The 23697-nt window shown below is 41.1% G+C and overlaps 1 protein-coding gene and 1 non-coding gene across 6 annotated transcripts in view; one reads left to right on the top strand and one right to left on the bottom strand.

Moving 5' to 3' along the window:
- Positions 1 to 502: 502 nt before the first annotated feature.
- SNAPC3 (small nuclear RNA activating complex polypeptide 3) overlaps positions 503 to 23697 on the top strand; it is a 51917-nt gene continuing 28722 nt past the window's right edge. For all 5 annotated transcript variants that reach the window (XR_007719878.1, XR_007719879.1, XR_007719877.1 and 2 more), the window contains exons 1-3: positions 503 to 1016; positions 1707 to 1784; positions 16607 to 16691. Coding sequence is in view for 2 of the 5 variants with exons in the window: in XM_050761645.1 (XP_050617602.1) it covers positions 700 to 1016; positions 1707 to 1784; positions 16607 to 16691 (480 nt within the window). In the remaining 3 variants the exon portion in view is untranslated. The remainder of the gene's footprint in view (positions 1017 to 1706; positions 1785 to 16606; positions 16692 to 23697) is intronic.
- On the bottom strand, positions 14988 to 15096 carry LOC126938146 (U6 spliceosomal RNA). Its single transcript, XR_007719976.1, has one exon. It is a non-coding gene; the product is annotated as a U6 spliceosomal RNA (small nuclear RNA).

Below are 23697 nucleotides of genomic sequence, written 5' to 3'. Positions count from 1 at the left end.
TGATTGAGTTCCGATCCTGCTTCCATTTTCCCCGCAGGTAACTCCTTCCTTAACAGCATCACGGGGTGATACTCTCTATCCGGAAAGGTCATTGTAATTTTTAAAAACATTAAAAACATACACCAGGGTTAATCATGTGCAGTGTGTGATACACAGACGCTCTGAAACACTACTGCACACACACACACACGCACATGGCGCCTCTGGGAAGGTTCTGAAAGAACCAGATCTGGAGGACTGATCGTGTCCCTGGTCTCGGCCCTCGCCCTCCTTGTTTCTTAGACTCTAAAGCAAGCAGGCAGCAGAGCAGTCCTTGAAATCCAGAGTCAAGAAAAAGCCCTGCACCCCTTGGTCCAAGAGCCGCAAGGAGCGGGGCCTAAGCGCCTGGCGAGGCCGCCCTACCCAGCAGAGGCAGTTGCTTTGTAACTCGGGGACCAGACACCCAGCCTCACCCGCTGCGGTTAACCGACAGCCGCAACGGTTCCCGCCCCGCCCAGGTCGGAGAACAATGCTGCACCCTGCCCGTAGAGCCTCGCGGTGCCGCGCCCTGGGGCGGGCCTGCCGGGAAATGTAGTTTCCGAAGCCCCGCCCTTGCCGCCCCGTGGCTCGCCGGCCGGGAGCTCCAAGCAACTACAAGTTCCATCACGCTCTGCGAGGCCTTGATCGCCAGGCTTTTGCAGGGAAGGGAGTGGGGCGAACATGGCTGAAGGAAGCCGAGGTGTACCAACGTGTAGTGGGGTGGCTGGCAGGCAGGACCCAGTCTCCGGCAGTGGCGGCTGCAACTTTCCAGAGTATGAGCTTCCGGAGCTAAATACGCGCGCTTTCCATGTGGGCGCCTTTGGGGAGCTGTGGCGGGGCCGTCTGCGCGGGGCCGGGGACTTGTCGCTGAGGGAGCCGCCGGCGTCCGCTCTGCCTGGGAGCCGGGGGATTGCGGACTCCGACCGGGAGGATGCCGCGGTGGCCAGGGATCTCGACTGCAGCCTGGAGGCGGCGGCTGAACTGAGGGCGGTGTGCGGGTGAGTGCGGAGCAAAGGGGCTCTTGCAGCTTAGGGTCAAACAGGGTGCGTCCTTGCTTTTGCGCTCCTCTGGGACTCATCCCTGAGAAGGCCTGTGGTTTGGACCTGCTTTCAACCCGCTGGAGCCTCCCTGGAACACCAGGAGAAGTCCTGGGACCCGAATGTCCAGTTTCCGCGAGTTGGAGCAAAGGGCCAAGACAGCTGCATCAAAGACTAGTTTTTCTATTTGCCTCTTCTAAAAGTGCTTGTTAATAAAGAATAGCAGTCAGGGCAACAGCGAGGTGTACCTGCCATTGACAGACACTTTGACAGTGGAGGAATCTGAGTAATGGTGAAGCTGCGGTAGACTTCATCAAAGGAGTGTTAAAACCCCGACTAACTGGTTTCTTTTGGGGACCTTCCGGGTATTCTGGTACTGAAATTTTTCCTAAAAGTGCCTTATTTGGGGATGAAAATATAAAAATAAGTTTAATCTCTTTCTCCATTTAACAGTACTGGCTGCCTTCATCGGCCTTTTCATTATAAAATATAACCACAGAAATCTTTGTCTTAAGTTCTGGTCTCTCTGAGCCGCCTGCTGGATTTTATCTGACTTCGTAATTCAGTAATGTATTTAGGAAAACAACCCTAACTCGCTGTGAACCAGATGCAGAGTCGACCTTAAAGTATTGCTTTTCCTTTTTGTTTTAGCCTTGATAAACTGAAATGCCTTGAGGACGGTGAGGATCCTGAAGTCATTCCGGAGAATACTGACCTGGTGACTTTGGGGTATGGAGGACTTGGGTTTTATGACGTATTTATTTAAACATTTTTTCAACCTTATGTTTTGAAAAGTTGAAAGTACAGTGTTGATTGTTATCTGTATACGCACCCCCTAAATTCAGCTGTTCTTAACATTTGGCCGTATTTACTTTAGCCGTGTGTATGGGATGCCTGCTGTGTGTTTTTTCATTTTGCTATCCCCAATTCAGTAAGTTAGACATGATGATTTACCCTTAAATACATAAGCATATAGCTTCTAAAAGTATCATTCTCCTACATAATTATCGTGGTATTATTATACCTGAGAAAATTAACCATAAATGCATAATCTGTAATATTCAGTCCATATTCAAACTTGTGTTTATTTTTTAATATTCTTGAATGTGTGTTTATAGAGGTGGAGTTAATCTACTTAGATCTGGGGGGCAAGCTAAATACTCTGATAGTGTTTCTCAAACTATTTGTGGTAAAGGACAGTTTTTGTTTTTAAAAATTTTAAATTTTTGACAGATTTATACTTTGATAAAATACTACAAAAAGAATTGCTAGAAAAATGGAATTAAAAAAGACAAACACAATGTAAGTTCAAATTTTTAATTAAATTCAACAGACATAAAAATACTGTCAACTGATAATGGAAGTTTCTAAATGCTTAATCGCATTTTCTGTACAGATTGGTTAACAAATAGGTCGTAGATGAATTCTGGTCTGCCTACCACTCTTTGAGAGGCACTGTTGTATGATAATATAGAGAAATTGTGCATGTAATAGTGAAATTTATAATTTCCAGTTTATAGTCCACTTATTTCATACCACCTCAGCTATGTTCTGTCGTTCTTGATCCTCTGATATTATCCCCCTCAAATATTCAGGCAGTCATTTCAACTCTACTTGGGTTTTCTTTCATAATAACTGCCAAATCTGTTCCCCTGGTCCCTACTGCTAACTTTTACAGCAGCAACACCTGGAGCGCTATGCAAGGTTCTTAACTGTCTTTGCTAAGTACAGTCGTTTCTCCCACTGATTTATCCATCATGCTATCGCCTGAGCATGTATTTTGCTTAAAAATGGTCTATGGCCCTACACCTCCTATATGGAAAAATTTCAAACTCCTTAGCTAGACATTTGAAGCCTTCCACATGTATCCCAAATCTGCCTTTCCAGATTTATTTTCAACCACTTTCAGATGGCTCAGGATGCATGTGGCCTCTCTCCCATCTGAAACATACCACTTATGTTATGTTATGTTTTGTTATGTTATGTTATGTTATGTTATGTTATGTTATTTTTTGAGATGGAGTCTCACTCTGTTGCCCAGGGTGGAGTGCAGTGGCGTGATCTCTGCTCATTGCAACCTCTGCCTCCGAGTTCAAGTGATTCTCCTGCCTGAGCCTCTGGAGTAGCTGGAATTACAGGCGCCCGCCACCTGGGCTGGCTAACTTTTTTGCATTTTTAGTAGAGACTGGTTTCACCGTGATGGCCAGGCTGGTTTCAACTCCTGACCTCAAGTGATCCGCCCACCTCGGCCTCCCAAAGTGCTAGGATTACATGCCTGAGCCCCACCACACCTGGCCCATACCAACTTCTTTAAAAACCTAAAGATTCCTTTCCAGATTACCACAACCCATCTTTCCCTTAGGAAACAGGTACATTTGTACTGCCTTAAACTCTGCCATTTCTAAAGTCCTTGAAGGCTCAATGAGAGTCCAAACTCCCATCTATGTATTGTTCTCAGAGCCACTATACTGCCTTACTCCAATTGGTGCTCTGTAACTATTGTTGATTGATTAGTTGTATTTGTCTAAAATGCACATCTGATTGTTACTCCCTTGCCTAAAACCTTTTGATGTCCCTTAGGCTGAAGTCCTGAGTCTGTAGTGGCTCACAAAGGCCTCTAAGGAATGGACATTGCTGTTTTCATTTTGTTTGTTTTTGAGATAGAGTTTTGCTCTTGTTGCCCAGGCCTGAGTGCAATGGCCCGATCTCCACTCATGGCAGCCTCCGCCTCCTGGGTTCAAGTGATTCTCCTGCCTCAGCCTCCCAAGTAGCTGGGATTACAGGCATGTGCCACCATGCCTGGCTAATTTTGTATTTTTAGTAGGGATGGGGTTTCTCCATGTTGGTCAGGCTGGTCTCAAACTCGCAACCTCACGTGATCTGCCCACCTTGGCCTCCTAAAGTGTTGGGATTACAGACGTGAGCCACCGTGCCTGGCTGACCTTGCTGATTTTTTTCAACTTTCTCTCTGCAGTGTTAACAGCCACACTGCACTGTGTTTCAGTTCCTGGAATGTGTTCTCTCACTCCAGGCTTTTGCCCAGAACAGTCATTCTTGCTTATCTCCTGACCCTGCTGACTTCTACTCATCCTGCAAGTGTTAGCTAAAGGATTACGGACTCCATTTAGGTCCTCTTGTATGCTTATGTAGCACCCCATGCTTCCCTAATGAAATGCTCATCACATCTGTAATATACGTGTTTAATTTTCTGTCTTCTTAGCTACACTTGAAAGTTCCTTAAGTTATATCTGCCGCACTCACTGTTCTAGGAATTGGTATATAGCAGTGAGTGTGGCAGATATAACATGAGCATACAAGAGGACCTAAGTGGAGTCCATAATCCTTTAGCTAACACTAACAAATATTTGTAGAATGAGTGGAATAAATGAAACTTTCAGAAGACTCAGGAAGTGATTTCTGAGATAGACTGAAAAAAGAACGTTGATGATAATCATATTAAAGCAGACTCTTTTTGCTATAGTTAACACATTAATTGATTTATAGTAAATTTTGTTAAGCCATGTTAAATAGTAATTTTAAGACTACTTAAACATTGCTTCTCATGACTACTTTGCACTACTAGGTCAACTAGATCTCTCTGGTTATCTTCTAGTCCCTCCAAACAGGATTTGTGGGTAAAATTATATATAATCTAATGTAAATCAGTACAGTATTCTTCAACTGGGGTTATTTTGATATACTGTGAAGCTAGTATATTTAATACATGACCATTGTTAACCTTAATGGTCCTGCCAAAAAAAAATTAAGACTTGTGGCAAAAGCCTAAATTTGTGTTTTTATGCTTTATTGTTCTCTGAACCTTCCTTCTCCTCACCAGTAATTTAACATTATTCTATTATAAAAATAAAACATAAGTACATCATCTCTTTATTATGACATAAAATAAATTTCTGGTACTTTTTCTTTCCTACATCGAATGATAGAGCTCATTTTATGCATGTGAGAGACAAAGGGTAGTTGGTAGATATTGATTCTTCCTTGATACTTGTTGTTCCCTTAATCTATAGTATAGGTTCAGCAGTTTTGAAATTTTTTTTGACTACTTAGTTGGAAGGTTTTAATTCCTAAGAATAGGAGAGAGAATTGTTAATACATGGGTGCTGCTAAAACTTACTTGTCATTCCAAAAGCTTCAGCAGCATTCCTTTTTTTTTTTTTTTAGACAGAGTCTCACTCACTCTATCGCCCAGGCTAGAGTGCAGTGGCTCAATCTCTGCTCACTGCAACTTCTGCCTCCTGGGCTCAAGCGATTCTTCTGCCTCAGCCTCCCAAGAAGCTGGGATTACTGGCATGTGCCACCATGCCTGGCTAATTTTTTATATTTTTAGTAGAGATGGGGTTTCACCGTTTTGACCGGGCTAGTCTCGAACTCCTCACCTTAAGTGATCTGCCCGTCTTGCCCCAAAGGGCTGGTATTACAGGCATGAGCCACCGTGCCCAGCCCTTCAGCAACATTACTTTTAATACAATAGAAATTTTAGATTATTCTGCCCATCCCCCTCACTTTTGTGACCAAGAAAGTACTGTTTACAGGTCCAGAATGTACTGTTTAAAGGCTAAAAAAGGGAACTTTAGAGTCCTGCAAAAAAAAGAAAAAAACCAAAAGAACCATGAAATTAGAGAACTCAAAACTCTTATCCCACCAAACCAACCACAAATGACTTTTTAAAAAAACTCAAACAGGGCGGATCACTTGAGGTCAGGAGTTCAAGACCAGCCTGGCCAATATGGTGAAACCTCCACCTCTACTAAAAATACGAACATTAGCTGGTCATGGTAGCACCTGCCTGTAGTCCCAGCTACCTAGGAGGCTGAGGCAGGAGAATCACTTGAACCCGGGAGGTGGAGGTTGCAGTGAGCTGAGATCACACCATTGCACTCTAGCCTGGGTGACAGAGCGAGACTCTGTCTCCAAAAAAAAAAAAAAAACACTCAAACAACTCTCATATATCTGAGGTTGACTAGAATGACAGAAATGAGCACCGTCAAACTGGGAATCTTGTAAACTATCACTATACCCCAGATTTTACAAAAATGAGCAAGAGGAAATAAAATTTAAAGAGAGCTTATTGTAGATAATGAGGAAATAACTGTAACTGTTTATACAAATCAACTTTGGAGACTACCTGCTTCCACCCAGAAAACAATGAGGAAACAGAAGAAAACCTGTAAGTCTACACTCCACACAGAATTGAATATACTCAGATAAGCATTTGAGGGTATAAAAATGTTTACCTTGGCCTAGAAATTTTTTTTTTTTTTGGAGACGGGGTCTTGCTCTGTCACCCAGGCTGGAGTGCAGTGGCGCGATCTCAGCTCACTGCAAGCTCCGCCTCCCGGGTTCACACCATTCTCCTGCCTCAGCCTCCCGAGTAGCTGGGACTACAGGCGCCCACCACCACGCCCTGCTAATTTTTTGTATTTTCGGTAGAGACGGGGTTTCACCGTGTTAGCCAGGATGGTCTTGATCTCCTGACCTCGTGATCCACCCACCTCGGCCTCTCAAAGTGCTGGGATTACAGGCATGAGCCACCACGCCCGGCTGGCTTAGAATTTTTTTTTTTTTTTTTTTTTTTTTGAGACGGAGTCTCGCTCTGCCGCCCAGGCTGGAGTGCAGTGGCCGGATCTCAGCTCACTGCAAGCTCCGCCTCCCGGGTTTACGCCATTCTCCTGCCTCAGCCTCCCGAGTAGCTGGAACTACAGGCGCCCGCCACCTCGCCCGGCTAGTTTTTTGTATTTTTTAGTAGAGACGGGGTTTCACCGTGTTAGCCAGGATGGTCTCGATCTCCTGACCTCGTGATCCGCCCGTCTTGGCCTCCCAAAGTGCTGGGATTACAGGCTTGAGCCACCGCGCCCGGCCGGCTTAGAATTTTTAAAACTATTAATAAGAATGGAAATGATGACTAAAGGAGAAATGAAAAGAGTTGATGAAACGCAGGAAAGAAATGGAAGAAAAGACAATTACTTCATAAGCGAATAAATTTTAAGATACCTAAGGGAAAATAGACTGAAATGAAAGCAAGAGGCAATGAAGAAAGACATAAAAACAAGCAAGAAAATTGAAAATGACAAAGAAAAAAAGTAAGATGAATCCGAGAGAGTAGGGAACGGTAGATAGGCAAAGATATAATAGTCATATTATCAGAGTCCCTGAAGAAGAAACAGAAATGGAGCAGAATTCGTATTTAAAAACATAATCTAACAAAAGTTTCCAAAATTGAAAAAAAAACTAAATCTGGAAAGGGTTCGCTAGGTACCTGGAAAAATTAACCCAGACTTACTGGCTTTTGGGATATATATTAGTAAAACTATTAGATTTCAGAGATAAAGATGAAATCATCACGTCTTCCATGCCCAAAAAGAACACATTAACTTGCAAAGGCAAACTTACAGAAAGCATCAGATGTTGCAAAACTGACATACAAAGCAAGGCAACATAGAGCAGTGTTTTTTTAAAGCTCAATGAAGGTGTGAATTAAGGATTTTGTATTTAACTGAATGTCCTCAAATATCAAGGTTATAGAAAGAGAGTTTTCAATATACAAGAACCTGGGTAATTTCTGTACCTGCTGGCCGTTTCTGAGGAGCATACAAGAGAATGAGCTTTATCCAACCAATTGATGACTGGGAAATTTTCAGCAAAAGGACTAATACAGAAAGGATGAGGTGGAAGATTTGTGTAACTGTTGGGTATTGTGACAAAGTGCGGTATTGCAACTAAAACGATGGAAGGAGAAAAATGGATAACGTGTGGGCAATAGATGGGTTTTTTAAAGACTACCGCAGAGGGAAAACAAAATCTGACACATCGGATAGTAAAGTGTTAAATAAGAAAGTGGGTAACTGTAGGATTTTTTTTTTTCTTTTTCTGGAGACGGAGTCTCGCTCTGTCGCCCAGGCTGGAGTGCAGTGGCCGGATCTCAGCTCACTGCAAGCTCCGCCTCCCGGGTTTGCGCCATTCTCCTGCCTCAGCCTCCTGAGTAGCTGGGACTACAGGCGCCCGCCACCTCGCCCGGCTAGTTTTTTGTATTTTTTAGTAGAGACGGGGTTTCACTGTGTTAGCCAGGATGGTCTCGATCTCCTGACCTCGTGATCCGCCCGTCTTGGCCTCCCAAAGTGCTGGGATTACAGGCTTGAGCCACCGCGCCCGGCCAACTGTAGGATTTAAAAAATATGAGTACAAAGGTAACCAGTAGAACAATAATAGAAATACCAACTCCCCCTCAATTTCTAAAAAATAAATGGAAAAGAATACACATTTCATAATGAAAAACAGCTAATACAACAAAATACAGATAATTAGAAAATATTGTGATAGAGTTGATACCAAATACATCTATCAGTCTTAAGCAACCTATTAAAGGATTTTCAGTTTGGCTTGTAAAACAAAAATCTTGGGGAGACAAGAGACACATCTAAAATAAAGTGATTCAGAAAAGCTAAAAATAAAGGGTTAGACAAAAGTATACCAAGTAAATGGAAACAAAAATTGAGCAGGAGTAGTGATGCTGATATCAGACAAATAGTATTCAAGCCCCAAAGTATTACATGGGATAAAGGACACTTTTTAATTTATATCTTATGGAGGTACGTATACATAAAATTTGCTCCCTGCTAATGAAAACTATATGACATCTTCACAAAAATTGAGTATGTATTAGGTCACAAAGGTAACATCAATGACATTCCAAAAATAGAATATTACAAACAGATTGGGTGCAATGGCTCATGCCTGTACTCCCAACACTTTGGGAAGCCAAGGTGGAAGGATTGCTTGAGCCCTGGAGTTTAAGAACAACCTGGGCAAGATAGGGAGAATCTGCCTCTACAAAAAAATAAAAACAGTTAGCCAGCTGTGGTGGCACATGCCTGTGCTCCCAGCTACTCAGGAAGCCGAGGTAGAAGGATCACTTGAGCCTGGGAGATTGAGGCTGAAGTGAGCCATGATTTTACTGCTCTACTCCAGCCTGGGCAACAGAAAAAGACCCTGTCAAAAAACAAAAAGAAAATAAATTTCCAGCTCAGAAAACGAGAAAAGAACAACAAAGTAAGCGAAAAGAAAATACTAGAAAGGAAATAATAAAGATAACAGAAATTAATGAGGAAAATGATAGGAAAACCATGGGTCTAGTTAATTTTTTTTTTTTTTTTTGAAACGGAGTTTCACTCTTGTTGCCCAGGCTAGAGTAGATTGTGCATTGGCACAACCTCGGCTCACTGCAACCTCCGCCTCCCAGGTTCAAGCAGTTCTCCTGCCTCAGCCTCCAGAGTAGCTGGGATTATAGGCATGCCACCACCACACCCAGCTAATTTTGTATTTTTAGTAGAGACAGGGTTTCTCCATGTTGGTCTGGCTGGCCTCGAACTCCCAACCTCAGGTGATCTGCCTGCCTCAGACTCCCAAAGTGCTGGGATTACAGACGTGAGCCACTGCCCCGGCCCTAATTAAATTTAAAATGGTGACTTTCTGAAACAATTTAAAAGTTAGTTAACTAACATATAAAACAAGGCAACAATAGAGCTGTATTTTAAAAGAAAACTCAAGGTGTGAATTAAGGATTTTATATCCAACTGAATAGTTATAAAGCTAACATCTTGTTTATTTTATTTTATTATTATTACTTTTTGAGATAGTCTCACTCTGTTACCCAGGCTGGAGTGCAGTGGCCTGATCTTGGCTCACTGCAACCTCCACCTCCTGGGTTCAAGAGATTCTCCTGCCTCAGCCTCCTGACTAGGTGGGACTGTAGGCATGTACCACCACACCAGCTAATTTTTTGTATTTTTAGTAGAGATGGGGTTTCACTGTGTTGACGAGGCTAGTCTTGAACTCCTGACCTCAGGTGATCTGCCCGCCTTGGCCTCCCAAAGTGCTGGGATTACAGGCGTGAGCTACCACACCCAACCTTATTTAATAGAGGAACAATACATGCATTTTCTACTAAGATCTGGAACAAGGCAAGCATGCCCACTATCTCTATTACTTTGCAACATAGTCTACCGGTGTTAGCCATGCAGTCTGACAAGGGAAATTAATTAGAGGCATAAGAGTAGGTAAAGAAGAAAAAGTCCCCCTGTTGGCAGATGATGTAATAGTTAACTTGATTAAGAAGAAATGGAAACTTTTTTTTTTAATGGCTGAGACTGGTTAGCAGTACTTTTTTCAAGGGTTGGCAAACTGCAGCCTATGGGCTGGCTGGTTGTTTTTGTGTATAATCACGCCCATTTATTCACATATTGTCTGTGGCTGCTTTTGTACTATATGGCAAGTTCAGTAGTTGTGTGAGAGAGGTCATATGGCCTACAACCTAGAATATTTACTATTTGGCCCCTTAAGGAGAAGTTAGCTGATCCCTGCTCTAAGCAAATAAATTTGAAAACCTAAATGAAATGGATAATTTCCTAGGGAAAAACAGATTACTGAAATTAAGCCCTTAAGACTTATAAAACTTACACAGTTTCTGTAGAAAAACAGAGAAAGTTATGTAAGGAACTATTTCAAAAAGACTGCAAGTCCAGATGGTTTCACAGAATTCTACCAGACATTCGAAGACTAAATACTCCCAGTGCCTCAGGGCCTTGAAGGAAGAAAAACTTCTTAATTATTTTTCTGAAGCAAACATGACAGATACTTAAACTAGATACTGACAATACAGAGAAAGAAAACTTGACATGGGGATCATTCAACACAATATTACCAGACAATCCAACATCATATTAAGATGATACTCTATACCATTGCCGAGTGGGATTTAGTTCAGGAATGGAACATTGGTTCAGTATGAGAACATGTATTAATGTCATATACCATGTTAATAAATGACAAAGTATTATTTCCAGAGATGCTGCAAAGGCCTTAACAAATTCAGCACACATTCATGATAAAAATACTAAGGAAATAGAAGTTGGAGGAATACTGTTCCAACATGATAAAATATATATATATATCTTTTTTTTTTTTTTCTTTTTTTTGAGACGGAGTCTCGCTCTGTCACCCAGGCTGGAATGCAGTGGCCGGATCTCAGCTCACTGCAAGCTCCGCCTCCCGGGTTTACGCCATTCTCCTGCCTCAGCCTCCCGAGTAGCTGGGACTACAGGCGCCCGCCACCTTGCCCGGCTAGTTTTTTTGTTTTTGTATTTTTTAGTAGAGACGGGGTTTCATCGGGTTAGCCAGGATGGTCTCGATCTCCTGACCTCGTGATCCGCCCGTCTCGGCCTCCCAAAGTGCTGGGATTACAGGCTTGAGCCACCGCGCCCGGCCATATCTATCTATCTTAGTTGTAAAGCTAGCACCTTATTTAGTAAGGGAGCAATACATGCATTTTCTAAGATCCAGAAAAAAGCAAGCATGCTTACTATCTCTACTACTTTGCAACATAGTCTATAGGTATAGCCATGCAATTTGGCAAGATAAATTAATTAGAGGTATGGGGTAGGTAAAGAATAAAAACTTCTCTATTTGCCGGTTATGTGATTAGTATGCATGGAAAATTAGTCAATGTGAAAACTAACTCAAATAGAAAAATAATTTAGTGAAATAGGATCCAAAATTGATATATAGAACTTAATAGCCTTCATATATATGACAATAAACAATTAGAGATGGTGGAGAAAATTCCTTTTATGATACCCCAAAAGAAGGTTAAATACTGAGAAATAAATTTAACAATAAATGTATAAGACTTATGTGAGGAAAATTCCAAAACAGTTCTGAAAGACTGAAGAAAACCTGAACAATTTGAAAGATATTCTCTGTTTTGGATAGGAAGACTAAATATTACAATGATGTCAGTTCTTCCTAAATTAAATTATAAATATGGTGTAATCCCAATAAAAATACCATAAGTATCTGTTATGAAGTTAAACAAGTTGATAATAGTGTTCGTGCAGAAAACACATGCAAGAATAGGAAGACTCTGGAGGGAAAAAGAAAACCCACCACTCGCTGGTGGGGCGATGGCTTACGCCTGTCATCCCAGTACTTTGGGAGGCCGAAATGAGTGGATCACCTGAGGTCAGGAGTTTGAGACCAGCCTGGCCAACATGGTGAAACTCCGTGTCTACTAAAAATACAAAAATTAGCTGGGCATGGTGGTGGGCACTTGTAATCCCAGCTACTCAGGAGGAGGAGGCTGAGGCAAGAAAATCGTTTGAACCTGGGAGGCGGAGGTTGCGGTGAGCCAAGGTCACACCATTGCCCTCCAGGCTGGGGGACACAGCACGACTCTGTCTCCAAAAAAAAAAAAATATGAGGAAGTAGTAATTTTACCAGATATTAAGATATGCCACAAAGCCTTTATAATTAAAATGGTGGGTAGTAGCTCATAAATAGACCAGTGGAACAGAATAAAAAGTCCAGAATTAGAGTCAAATGCATATACAAATGTAGTATGACACTATACACAAGAATAATAGATAGGGATCAAAGTGTAGAGAATGGCCGGGCATGGTGACTCAGGCCTGTAATCCCAGCACTTTGGGAGGCCGAGGTAGGCAGAGATCAAGACCATCCTTGCTAATACAGTGAAACCTCGTCTCTACTGAAAATACAAAAAATTAGCTGGGTGTGGTAGCACACACCTGTAGTCCCAGCTACTTGGGATGCTGAGGCAGGAGAATGGTGTGAACCTGGCAGGCGGAGATGCAGTGAGCCCAGATGGCACCACTGTACTCCAGCCTGGGCGACAAGAGCAAGACTCCATCTCAAAAACAACAACAACAACAAAAAACAAAGTGTAGCGAATGAAACATGCATACCATGGTGCGTAGTGAAAGGATTTCTGTTACTAAAATCCAGAGGAAATAAAAAGATGGATAAAACTAACTAAAAATTAAAATGTTTTCACAACATAAAGTCAAAAGACAGCTGCCAAACTTGGAGAAAAATATTTATGACATATACCACAAAGGGGCTAATATCCCTAATATGTAAGAACTCTTAAAAGTTGAGGAACAATGACCAAAAACCCAATGGGAAAAAGACATGAACCAGTAATTCACACAAAAAACATGAAAGTTACTCACAAACATGAAAAAATGCTCAAACACACTCAAAATTAGAGAAGTGAAAATTAAACCTACACTGAGATACCTTTTCTTCCTATCAGACTGGCATAAATTTTAATATGTAATACATTTTTTGACAAGGCTGTGGGAAACAGGTGGTTTTTTGTTTGTTTTTACATTTCTGAAGAGAATGCAGATTGTTAGAACTTTTCTGTAGGGTGGCCGGGCGCGGTGGCTCAAGCCTGTAATCCCAGCACTTTGGGAGGCCGAGACGGGCGGATCACGAGGTCAGGAGATCGAGACCATCCTGGCTAACACGGTGAAACCCCGTCTCTACTAAAAAATACAGAAAACTAGCCGGGCGAGGTGGCGGGCGCCTGTAGTCCCAGCTACTCGGGAGGCTGAGGCAGGAGAATGGCGTAAACCCGGGAGGCGGAGCTTGCAGTGAGCCGAGATCGCGCCACTGCACTCCAGCCGGGGTGACAGAGCCAGACTCCGTCTCAAAAAAAAAAAAAAAAAAAAAAGAACTTTTGTGTAGGGTAAATTTTGTAATACTTAACACAGTATTACATATATGTGTACTTTTTGTCCCAGCAATCCCACTTCTAGTAATTTATACCAAAGATACCCCTCCAACAATATGAAAACATGTGTGTTCAAGGTTATTCCTTGAAGTATTGTTCATAATTGCAAAATATTTGAAATACCTTAAATATACAGACATAGGAGAGGAGATTGTTGAATATGCTATGGGAAATCCACACTGTAATATTTTGCAGCCGTAATAAAGGATGAGAAAGGATTAACTCAGAGTAATTTCTAGTACATTCTATTAAGTGAAAAAAGCAAAGTCCCAAAGTATATGCCACCTTTCATGTAAGAAAGATGTGCCAGGTGTAGTTTATTGGCTCTCATCTTCAAATTTACTTCTTTTTCCTGCTCTGTAAAAATGGACCTTGGCCTTTTAAATACTTTTCTTTTGCCAACTAGCACATCGTTAAGCTTTGTCAGTGAAGGGCGATGGAGAGACCTTTCAGGACTCTCAAGGGTTTTGCTTCCTGATCTGATGTGCTGGCCCAGCAGGATTCTGCAGTGCACACAGCTTCCCCAGTGCCCAGCTCCTGCAATACACTGCAGTCTGAAGCACTCCGCACCCAGCAGCTTTCCCTGCCAACCCCATTTCCCTCCACAGCTCCCCTGAACAGGTTTTCTTGGTGCCCTTAAGGGTAGATTTCCAGCAAGTTCCACTGATGCAGCACTATAGCAACTTCTTTCTCTTGCTCCTCTGGATCTCAGTCCTGGGAAGAAAAAAGGACTTCCTTGAGTTTTTTCTCAACCCTAGGGGTAGGGTGCTTCTTGTATTTGCGATTATTCTGTTCTTTAGTGTTCCCTTTTACTGCTTCCTTGCCAGTCCCTCATTATTCCAATCCTCTGTTAAAGTTGTTGAATCCTTAACCTTTGTTCAAATTGCTATTCATTTTTTTCTTTCTTCCTAATTGAACTCAGATTGATACAAAAGGAGATAAAAGAGTATACACAAATATCTGTTTATTTGAACAAAAGAAATGGAAAGGATAAAGCAAAACTGTAGAGACTGATTGCCTGCAGGGGTGGGTGCGAAAGGGGTGGAAAGAAGGGAGGGAATGGGATCAGGTTAGTAGGGACAAAGAGGGAATGACACTTTTGACTCTTAGGATCATAGTGATGTGTCACATATTTTTCACATACCCTAGATGTAATCAGACAATTAAAACCAACTAGGATGTAGGGGGAACCCAAAACTGAATTCAAAAACTAAAAAATAAGCCTAGTTGCATTACAAATGTGTAATATAACATCACTGAAGAGGGTGGGGAAGAAAGAACTAAAGTCTTTATTAAAGCCTATCTTTTTTTTTTTTTTTTTTTTTTTTTTTGAGCACTTCATGAATTTGCATATCATCCATGCATAGGGGCTGTGCTAATCTTAACTATATTGTTCCGATTTTTAAATAATAAAATGCTACCAAAGGCATATCTTGATATAATGTAAGGGTGAAGACAGAACTTTTTATAAGTTAGTGTTTCTCACAGGGGTATAGGTTAGCAATTCTGTAACCATTTTATGTATTTACTAGAATTGAACAAATAGTAGGTTGCCGACAGTGAAAGCTGGATTTCTCACTTGTGGAGAAAGAAGTTATAAACAAGGAAATGTTAAAGGCTAAAATGAATCCTGTGGTTTTAGTTTGGGATCAGAAGTATCAGTATAAACTCATAGTTTTAAATGTGTAACAGTAAAATACAGAAATACAGATATTTATACATGTATAGGTTAGTATACATACATATATTTCCTACCTATCTCAGCTGAGAAGCCTAGAAGCAGTGACTCCAGTGACAATGAGAATGCCTAGAACCCAGATACTGGTCTCTAAACACCTTTTTCCAGTAAAGGAACTACGGCTCTTACAAGTGGTCGATTCCTGGGATGAGACAAGAAAAGTACAGGATGGGCCTTGAGCATCTTGTGGTGCCAGAAAGTAAGGGAATGTTCAAAAAATAAAAAATAATTTTAAAAAGGAGAGGACTTGCTGAAAGAACAGGAGCTCCTAATGACTAAAACTACCAATTTGAACAACAAAATAATGGTAATATTAGATTTTAACCCCAGAATAAAACAATTATCTGTAGGTTCATACTAATAGAAATGATGAAGTAAACAGATGGGAGGAAAGAGGCAGGTCTTCCTCAAAATATAATTCCAATGAATAAATGTAGAAGAAAGGAAAGACAGAATTGCTGTTAGGCATACGCCACAGTAACAAATATTGCAGAGAAAATCTATCAATGAATGCTAAAATTCCTGGGTGAAGTTTGAGGAGAAACAAGATTTGCATAGTGTCAAAGTATCTTCCCCAAAATATTTACCAAGTTCATAGAAAATAAGGTATCATTCTGGTGCAGGAAACTGGCAGACAGAAATAAGCTAAACATCACTAGTAAAATGTCATATTAATATCATGAACCTCTTGATATGATATACTGAGAAGGACATCATTGTAGTGTTCTTACCAAAATGCTAAATTTATTCCTATCATGAGGAACTAGCAGTCAAACACAAATTGAAGGACATTGTATAAAATAACTGATTAGAGCTGTTTGAAATTGTCAAGATCATGAAACATAAGTAGAGACTGAAGAACTTTAACAAACTCAAGGAGACTAAGGACAAATAACATGCCATGTGGGATCCTGAATAGGAATCTGGAACAGAAAAAAAAAAAAAACCGAGTAAATTAAAAATTGTGTGAAATTTTAAAAAGGCCTATAGCTAATAATATTATATAATAATTTATTTCCTGTTCTTGATAATTGTCTCATGATCATATAAGATGTTGACATAAGGGAAGCTGAACAAGAGAAGGGAACTTTTTCCTGCTTTTGCTACTTAAAATTAGTTCAAAATAAAATATACTGAATGTTTTGAAGTCTGAATAACAGATGTTGAACTTCGATTTTTTTTTTCCTTTTACATCTACAACAGGGTTAGAAAAAGGTTCTTGGAACATCGGGAAGAAACCATTACAATAGATCGAGCCTGCAGACAAGAAACATTCGTTTATGAGATGGTAATTAAGAGTCTCATCTTTTTCACCCTTTTCTCTTAAAACAGTAAACTGACATTGGCTGAGGGTTAGTAATGACAGTATGGTAGCTTTATACTGGATATACTTAGTTGAAAACAAACTAGAGAAACTCCTTTGAGTCTGGGAACTAGTGAGAGAAGAGGACCCTTAGAACTCAAGTGACTACATATTTGACTTTTTCAGATCTCTGCCTTTATTCTTGTTTGGTTTTATCTTGCTGTTGGTATTAGGCTAAATTTATGCCTTTTCACTACCTTATTTCTGGTCTTTTTGTTCTGCTCCTGATTTTGGTTTAACCACATTCTTAATCCTTATCTATTATCTGTTGTGTAAAACTCTGGGAAAATTTAAGGTGATGACTCTTGAGGAATTGGGAGCTAGTAGACACGATGGGTTCAGAATCAGTGTGCTGGCACTTGATCATGCATATGAGCACCTATTGTCTCTCCCACTTATTTTACTTTTATTGTGGTAAAATTTACATAACATAAACTTTACCATTTTGATCATTTTAAAGTGTTCAATTAAGTGGCAGTAAGTACATTCACAATGCTGTATAATCATCACCACTATTTCCAGAACTTTTTCATCATCGCAAACAGAAGTTCTATACCTATTAATCAATAACTCACCAGTTTTTCCTCCTGCAGCCCCTCCTAACCTCTATTCTACCTTCTTTCTCGATGAATTTGCCTATTCTAGATATCTCATGTAAGTGGAATGCTTTTTTTGTCCTTTTCTGTATGGGTTTTTTTTTTTTTGAAACAGAGGCTCACTGTGTTGTCCAGTCTGGAGTGCAGTGGCGCCATCTCGGCTCACTGCAGTCTCCACCTCCTGGCGATTCTCCTGCCTCAGACTTCTAAGCAGCTGGGATTATAGGCACCTGCCACCATGCCTGGCTAATTTTTGTATTTTTAGTAGAGACAGGATTTCATCATGTTGGCCAGACTGGTCTCGAACCCTTGACCTCAAGCAGTCTGCCCACTTCGGCCTCCCAAAGTGCTGGGATTACAGGCGTGAGCCACGGTACCCAGCCTATGGCATATTTTACATAGCATAATATTTTATAGGTTCATTCATATTGTAGCATGTATTAGAACTTCATTCTTTTTTATGGCTGAATAATATCTATTGTATGGATATACCGCATTTTGTTCTATTTATCTGTTGATGGACATTTGGGTTGTTTCTATCTTTTGGCTATTGTGAATAATGCTGCTATGAAAATTGGTATACAGGTATCTTTTTAAGTCCTTTTTCAGTTCTTTTGTATCTGCACCTAGGAGTGGAATTGATGGATTGTATGGTTAATTCTGAGAAACTTGTTTTTCATAGCGATGATACTATATTACATTCCCATCAGTAATGCATGAAGGTGCCAATTTCTCCATGTACTTGTGAACGTGTATTTTCTAGCTTTTTTAAATAATAGCCATCCTAGTGGGTGTGAAGTGGTATTTCAATGTGGTTTTGATTTGTATTTCCCTAATAACTAGTGATACTGAACATCTTCTTATTTGGTTTTTGGCCATCTGTATATTTTCTTTGAAAAAGATCTATTGAAATATTTTGTCCATTTTGAAATTGGGTTGTTTATCCTGTTGAGTCATAAAGAGTTCTTGGCCGGGTGCCGTGGCTCACACTTGAAATCCCAGTACTTTGGGAGGCTGAGGTGGGTGGATCATCTGAGGTCAGGAGTTCCAGGCCAGCCTGACCAACATGGTGAAACCCCATCTCTACTAAAAGTACAAAAATTAGCCGGTCGTGGTGGCATGCCCCTGTAATCCCAGCTACTCAGGAGGCTGACACAGGAGAATTGCTTGAACCTGGGAGGTGGAGGTTGCCGTGAGCCAATATCATGCCACTGCACTCCAGCCTGGGCAACAGAATGAAATTCTGTCTCAAAAAAAAAAAAAAAAAAAAAAAATTAGCCAGGCGTGGTGGCAGGTGCCTGTAATCCCAGCTACTCTGGAGGCTGTCAGAAAAATCGCTAGAACCCAGGAGGCGGAGGTTGCAGCAAGCTGGGATTTGTGCCATTGCACTCCAGCCTGGGCAACAAGAGCGAAACTCTGTCAAAAAAAAAAAAAAAAAAAAAAAGAGTTCTTTGTATATTCTGCATACTAGACCCTTACTGTATGTGTAATTTAAAAATATTTTATCCCATTCTTTTTTTTTTTTTGAGATGGAGTCTCGCTCTGTCACCCAGGCTGGAGTGCAGTGGCCGGATTTCAGCTCACTGCAAGCTCCGCCTCCCGGGTTCACGCCATTCTCCTGCCTCAGCCTCCGGAGTAGCTGGGACTACAGGCGCCCGCCACCTCGCCCGGCTAGTTTTTTGTATTTTTTAGTAGAGACGGGGTTTCACCGGGTTAGCCAGGATGGTCTCGATCTCCTGACCTCGTGATCCGCCCGTCTCGGCCTCCCAAAGTGCTGGGATTACAGGCTTGAGCCACCGCGCCCGGCCTATTTTATCCCATTCTATATGTTGTCTTTTTACTTTCTTTTCTTTTCTTTTCTTTTTTTTTTTTTGAGAGTTTCGCTCTTGTTGCCCAGGCTAGAGTACAATGGAGCAACAATGGAGCAATCTCAGCTCACTGCAGCCTCTACCTCCTGGGTTCAGGTGATTCTCCTGCATCTGCCTCCCAAGTAGTTGGGATTGCAGGCGCTCGCCACCACTCCCAGCTAATTCTTGTATTTTTGGTAGCCAGGCTGGTCTCGAACTCCTGACCTCAGGTGATCGATGCGCCTCGGACTCTCAAAGTGCTGGAATTACAGGTGTGAGCAGCCACACCCAACCTTTTTACTTTCTTGATAATGTTATTGGATGTACAAAAGTTTTTAAATTTGATGAAGTCCAGTTTTTCTTTTTCTTTTGTTGTCCTTGTTTTTGATGTCATACTTAAAACATTGCCTAATGCAGCATCACGAAGATTTTCCCATATGTTTTCTTCTAGGAGTTTTTTTTTTTTTTTTTTTTTTTTTTGAGACGGAGTCTGGCTCTGTCGCCCAGGCTGGAGTGTAGTGGCCGGATCTCAGCTCACTGCAAGCTCCGCCTCCCGGGTTTACGCCCTTCTCCTGCCTCAGCCTCCCGAGTAGCTGGGACTACAGGCGCCCGCCACCTCGCCCGGCTAGTTTTTTGTATTTTTTTAGTAGAGACGGGGTTTCACCGTGTTAGCCAGGATGGTCTCGATCTCCCGACCTCGTGATCCGCCCGTCTCGGCCTCCCAAAGTGCTGGGATTACAGGCTTGAGCCACCGCGCCCGGCCTCTTCTAGGAGTTTTATAGCTTTAGCTCCTAAGTTTGTCTTTGATCCACTTCTGAGTTGATTTTTCTATATGATGTAAGGTAAGGGTTTGACTTCGTTCTTTTGCATATAGATATCTAATTTTTCCAGACTGTCCTTTCCCTAGTGAATGATCTTGGCACTTTTGTCCAAAGTCAGTTGACCATATAAGTTTCATTGTTACATCCTGTTGGTCTAGATGTCTATTCTAACCTAGAACTACTCTGTTTTGATTACTTTGGCTTTGTAGTAAATTTTGAAATCAGGGAGTATGATTTCAAAATCCGGCTTTGTTCATGTTATTCAAGATTGTTTTGACTATTCAGAGTCCCTTGAAATTCCCTATGAATTTTAGTATGGGCGTTTCTATTTTTGGAAAAAATGCCATTGGGATTTTGATAAAGATTGCATTGAACCTGTAGATTACTTTGGGGAGTATTGAGATCTTAATGATATCAAGTTTTCCAATCCATGGATGAAATTTCTTTCCATTTATTTAGATACTTAATTTCTTTCAGCAGTTTTTGTTTGTTTGTTTGTTTGTTTTGAGACTAAGTTTTGCTCTTGTTGCCAAGGCTGGAGTGCAATGGCACGACTGTGGCTTACCGCAACCTCCGCCTCCCAGGTTCAAGCGATTCTCCTGCCTCAGCCTCCTGAGTAGCTGGAATTACAGGTGCGTGCCACCACGCCTGGCTAATTTTTTGTATTTTCAGTAGAAACAGGGTTTCTCTGTGTTGGTGAGGCTGGTCTCAAACTCCCAACCTCAGGTGATCCACCCGCCTCGGCCTCCCAAAGTGCTGGGATACAGGCGTGAGCCACCGTGCCCGGCCTATCAGCAGTGTTTTATACTTTTTATGTATACAACCCTTTTACTTCCTTGGTTAAATTTATCCTAAATATTTTATTCTTTTGAATGCTATTAATAGTAAGTGAAATTGTTTTCTTAATTCCTTTTTTTTTTTTTGAGACAGAGTCTCGCTTTGTCGCCCAGGCTGAGCGCAGTGGCGCAATCTCGGCTCACTTCAACCTCTGCCTCAGCCTCCCAAGTAGCTGGGACTACAGGCACCCGTCACCATGCCTGGCTACTTTTTGTATTTTTAGTAGAGACAGAGTTTCACCACGTTGGCCAGGCTGGTCTTGAACTGCTGACCTCAGGTGATCCACCCACCTTGGCCTCTCAAATTGCTGGGATTACAGACATGAGCCACTGCACCCAGTCCTGTTCCTATTTTATTTAGTGTTTTTATCATGAAAGGGTATTAGATTTTTGTCAAATGCTTTTCTGTGTCAATTGAGGTCATGATCTGTTTTTTTTTTCCTCATCATTCCATTAGTGTGGTGTATTATATTGATTGACTTGCTAATGTTAAATTACCCTTGCATTTTGAGGATAAATAAATTCCACTTGGTTGTGGAATTCAGTAAAAATTGTAATCATGAAAAGTATCTTATAAACAGAAGAAAAGTTGGAAAATTCACAAAAATTAACGCATTTGACAAAATCCTTTTAATATGGCTCTGAATTTGCTTTGCTAGTATTTTGTTGAGATTATTGCATTCCTGGCCAGGCGCGGTGGCTCAAGCCTGTAATCCCAGCACTTTGGGAGGCCGAGACGGGCGGATCACGAGGTCAGGAGATCGAGACCATCCTGGCTAACACGGTGAAACCCCGTCTCTACTAAAAAAAAAAAATACAAAAAAAAAAAACTAGCTGGGCGAGGTGGCGGGCGCCTGTAGTCCCAGCTACTCGGGAGGCTGAGGCAGGAGAAGGGCGTAAACCCGGGAGGCGGAGCTTGCAGTGAGCTGAGATCCGGCCACTGCACTCCAGCCTGGGTGACAGAGCCAGACTCCGTCTCAAAAAAAAAAAAAAAAAAAAAAAAGAGATTATTGCATTCCTATTTATAAAGGGATATTGGCCTGTAGTTTTCCCGTAGTGTCTTTTTCTCACTGTGGTATCAAGATAATGCTGGTCTCTGGCCGGGCGCGGTGGCTCAAGCCTGTAATCCCAGCACTTTGGGAGGCCGAGACGGGCGGATCACGAGGTCAGGAGTTCGAGACCATCCTGGCTAACACGGTGAAACCCCGTCTCTACTAAAAAATACAAAAAACTAGCCGGGCGAGGTGGCGGGCGCCTGTAGTCCCGGCTACTCGGGAGGCTGAGGCAGGAGAATGGCGTAAAAACCCGGGAGGCAGAGCTTGCAGTGAGCTGAGATCCGGCCACTGCACTCCAGCCTGGGCGACACAGCGAGACTCCGTCTCAAAAAAAAAAAAAAAAAAAAAAAAAAAAAAAAAAAGATAATGCTGGTCTCATAGAATGAGTTAGGAAGTGTTTACTGCTTTTCAAATTTTCTGAAAGAGTTTGAGAAACTCTGATATTAATTCTTCTTTTAATATTTGGTAGAATTTACCAGTGAAGTCATCTGGTTCTGATAACTTTTCTTTTTTGGGAGGTGTTTCATTGCTGATTCAACCTCCTTACTTGTTACATGTCTATTTAGATTTTTTGTTTCTTTTTGAATCACTTTTGATAGTTTGTATGTTTCCAGGGTTTTGTCCTTTTCATCGAGATTATCCAGTTTGTTGGCAAACAGTAGTTCATAGTTTTGTCTTCTAATCCTTTTTTTCCTGTAAAATCAGTAGTAATGTCTCCACTTTTACTTCTCATTTTAGTAATTTGAGTCTTCTTTTTTCTTAATCAGTGCAGTAAAAGTTTGTCAAATTCGATGTTTTCAAAGAACCAGTTTTTGTTTTTATTGATTTTTCTATATTTTCTCTTCTGTTTCATTTGTCTCCACTCATCTTTATAATTTCCATTTTTTTTGCTAGCTTTGGGTTTAGTTTATTCTTTTTAATTCCTTATCTAGTTATTGAGATTGTTCTTTTTATATAAAGTTATACAGCTATAACTTTTAAAAATCACTCTTTTTACTGCATCTCCCTAAGTTTCCTGTGCTGTGATTTTTGTCAAGAGTGTGTTGTTAAATTTCCACATACTTGTGAATTTTCCAATTTTCCTCCTGTTACTGATTTCTAATACTTATGATCAGAAAAGATACCTTTATTACTTTAATTTTTTTTAATTTAAGATTTGTTGATTTATCCTGGAGAATGGTTCATATGCACTTGAGAAGAACCTGTATTCAGCTGTTGTTGGATGGAGAGTTCTTTGTATATCTGTTAGGTCTAATTGTTCCAGTTGTTCAAGTCTCCTGTTTCTTTATTGATCTTCTGTCTAGTTGTTCTACCCGTTATTGAAAGTTGGATATTAAAGTCTCCAACTATTACCATAGAACTGTCTATTTCTTCAATTCTCTTGGCTTTTTGCTTCATATATTTTAATTTACTTAAGTTTTTTGAGACAGGGTCTTGCTCTGTTGCCCAGGCTGGAGTGTAGTGGCGCCATCACTGCACATTGCTACCTCAACTTCCTGTGCTCAAGTTATCCTCCCACCTCCACCTCCCGAGTAGACAGGACTATAAACGTGTGCCACCATGCTGAGCTAAGTGTTTGTATTTTTTGTAGAGATGGCGTTTTGCCATGTTGCCCAGGCTGATCTTGAACTCCTGGACTCAAGCAATCTGCCCACCTTGGTCTCCCATGCTTCTTAAATTTTAGAGTTCTGTTAGCTGTATATAAGTTTGTAATTGTATATGTATATATCTTCTTGCTGGATGGCTTCTTTTCCCAATGTATAATATCTTTCTTTG

The sequence above is a fragment of the Macaca thibetana genome, chromosome 15 (genome assembly GCF_024542745.1).
Source record: "Macaca thibetana thibetana isolate TM-01 chromosome 15, ASM2454274v1, whole genome shotgun sequence".
Taxonomy (NCBI): domain Eukaryota; kingdom Metazoa; phylum Chordata; class Mammalia; order Primates; family Cercopithecidae; genus Macaca; species Macaca thibetana.
Note: the sequence above shows the minus strand (reverse complement) of the source record. Positions and strands in the feature narration are given on the sequence as shown.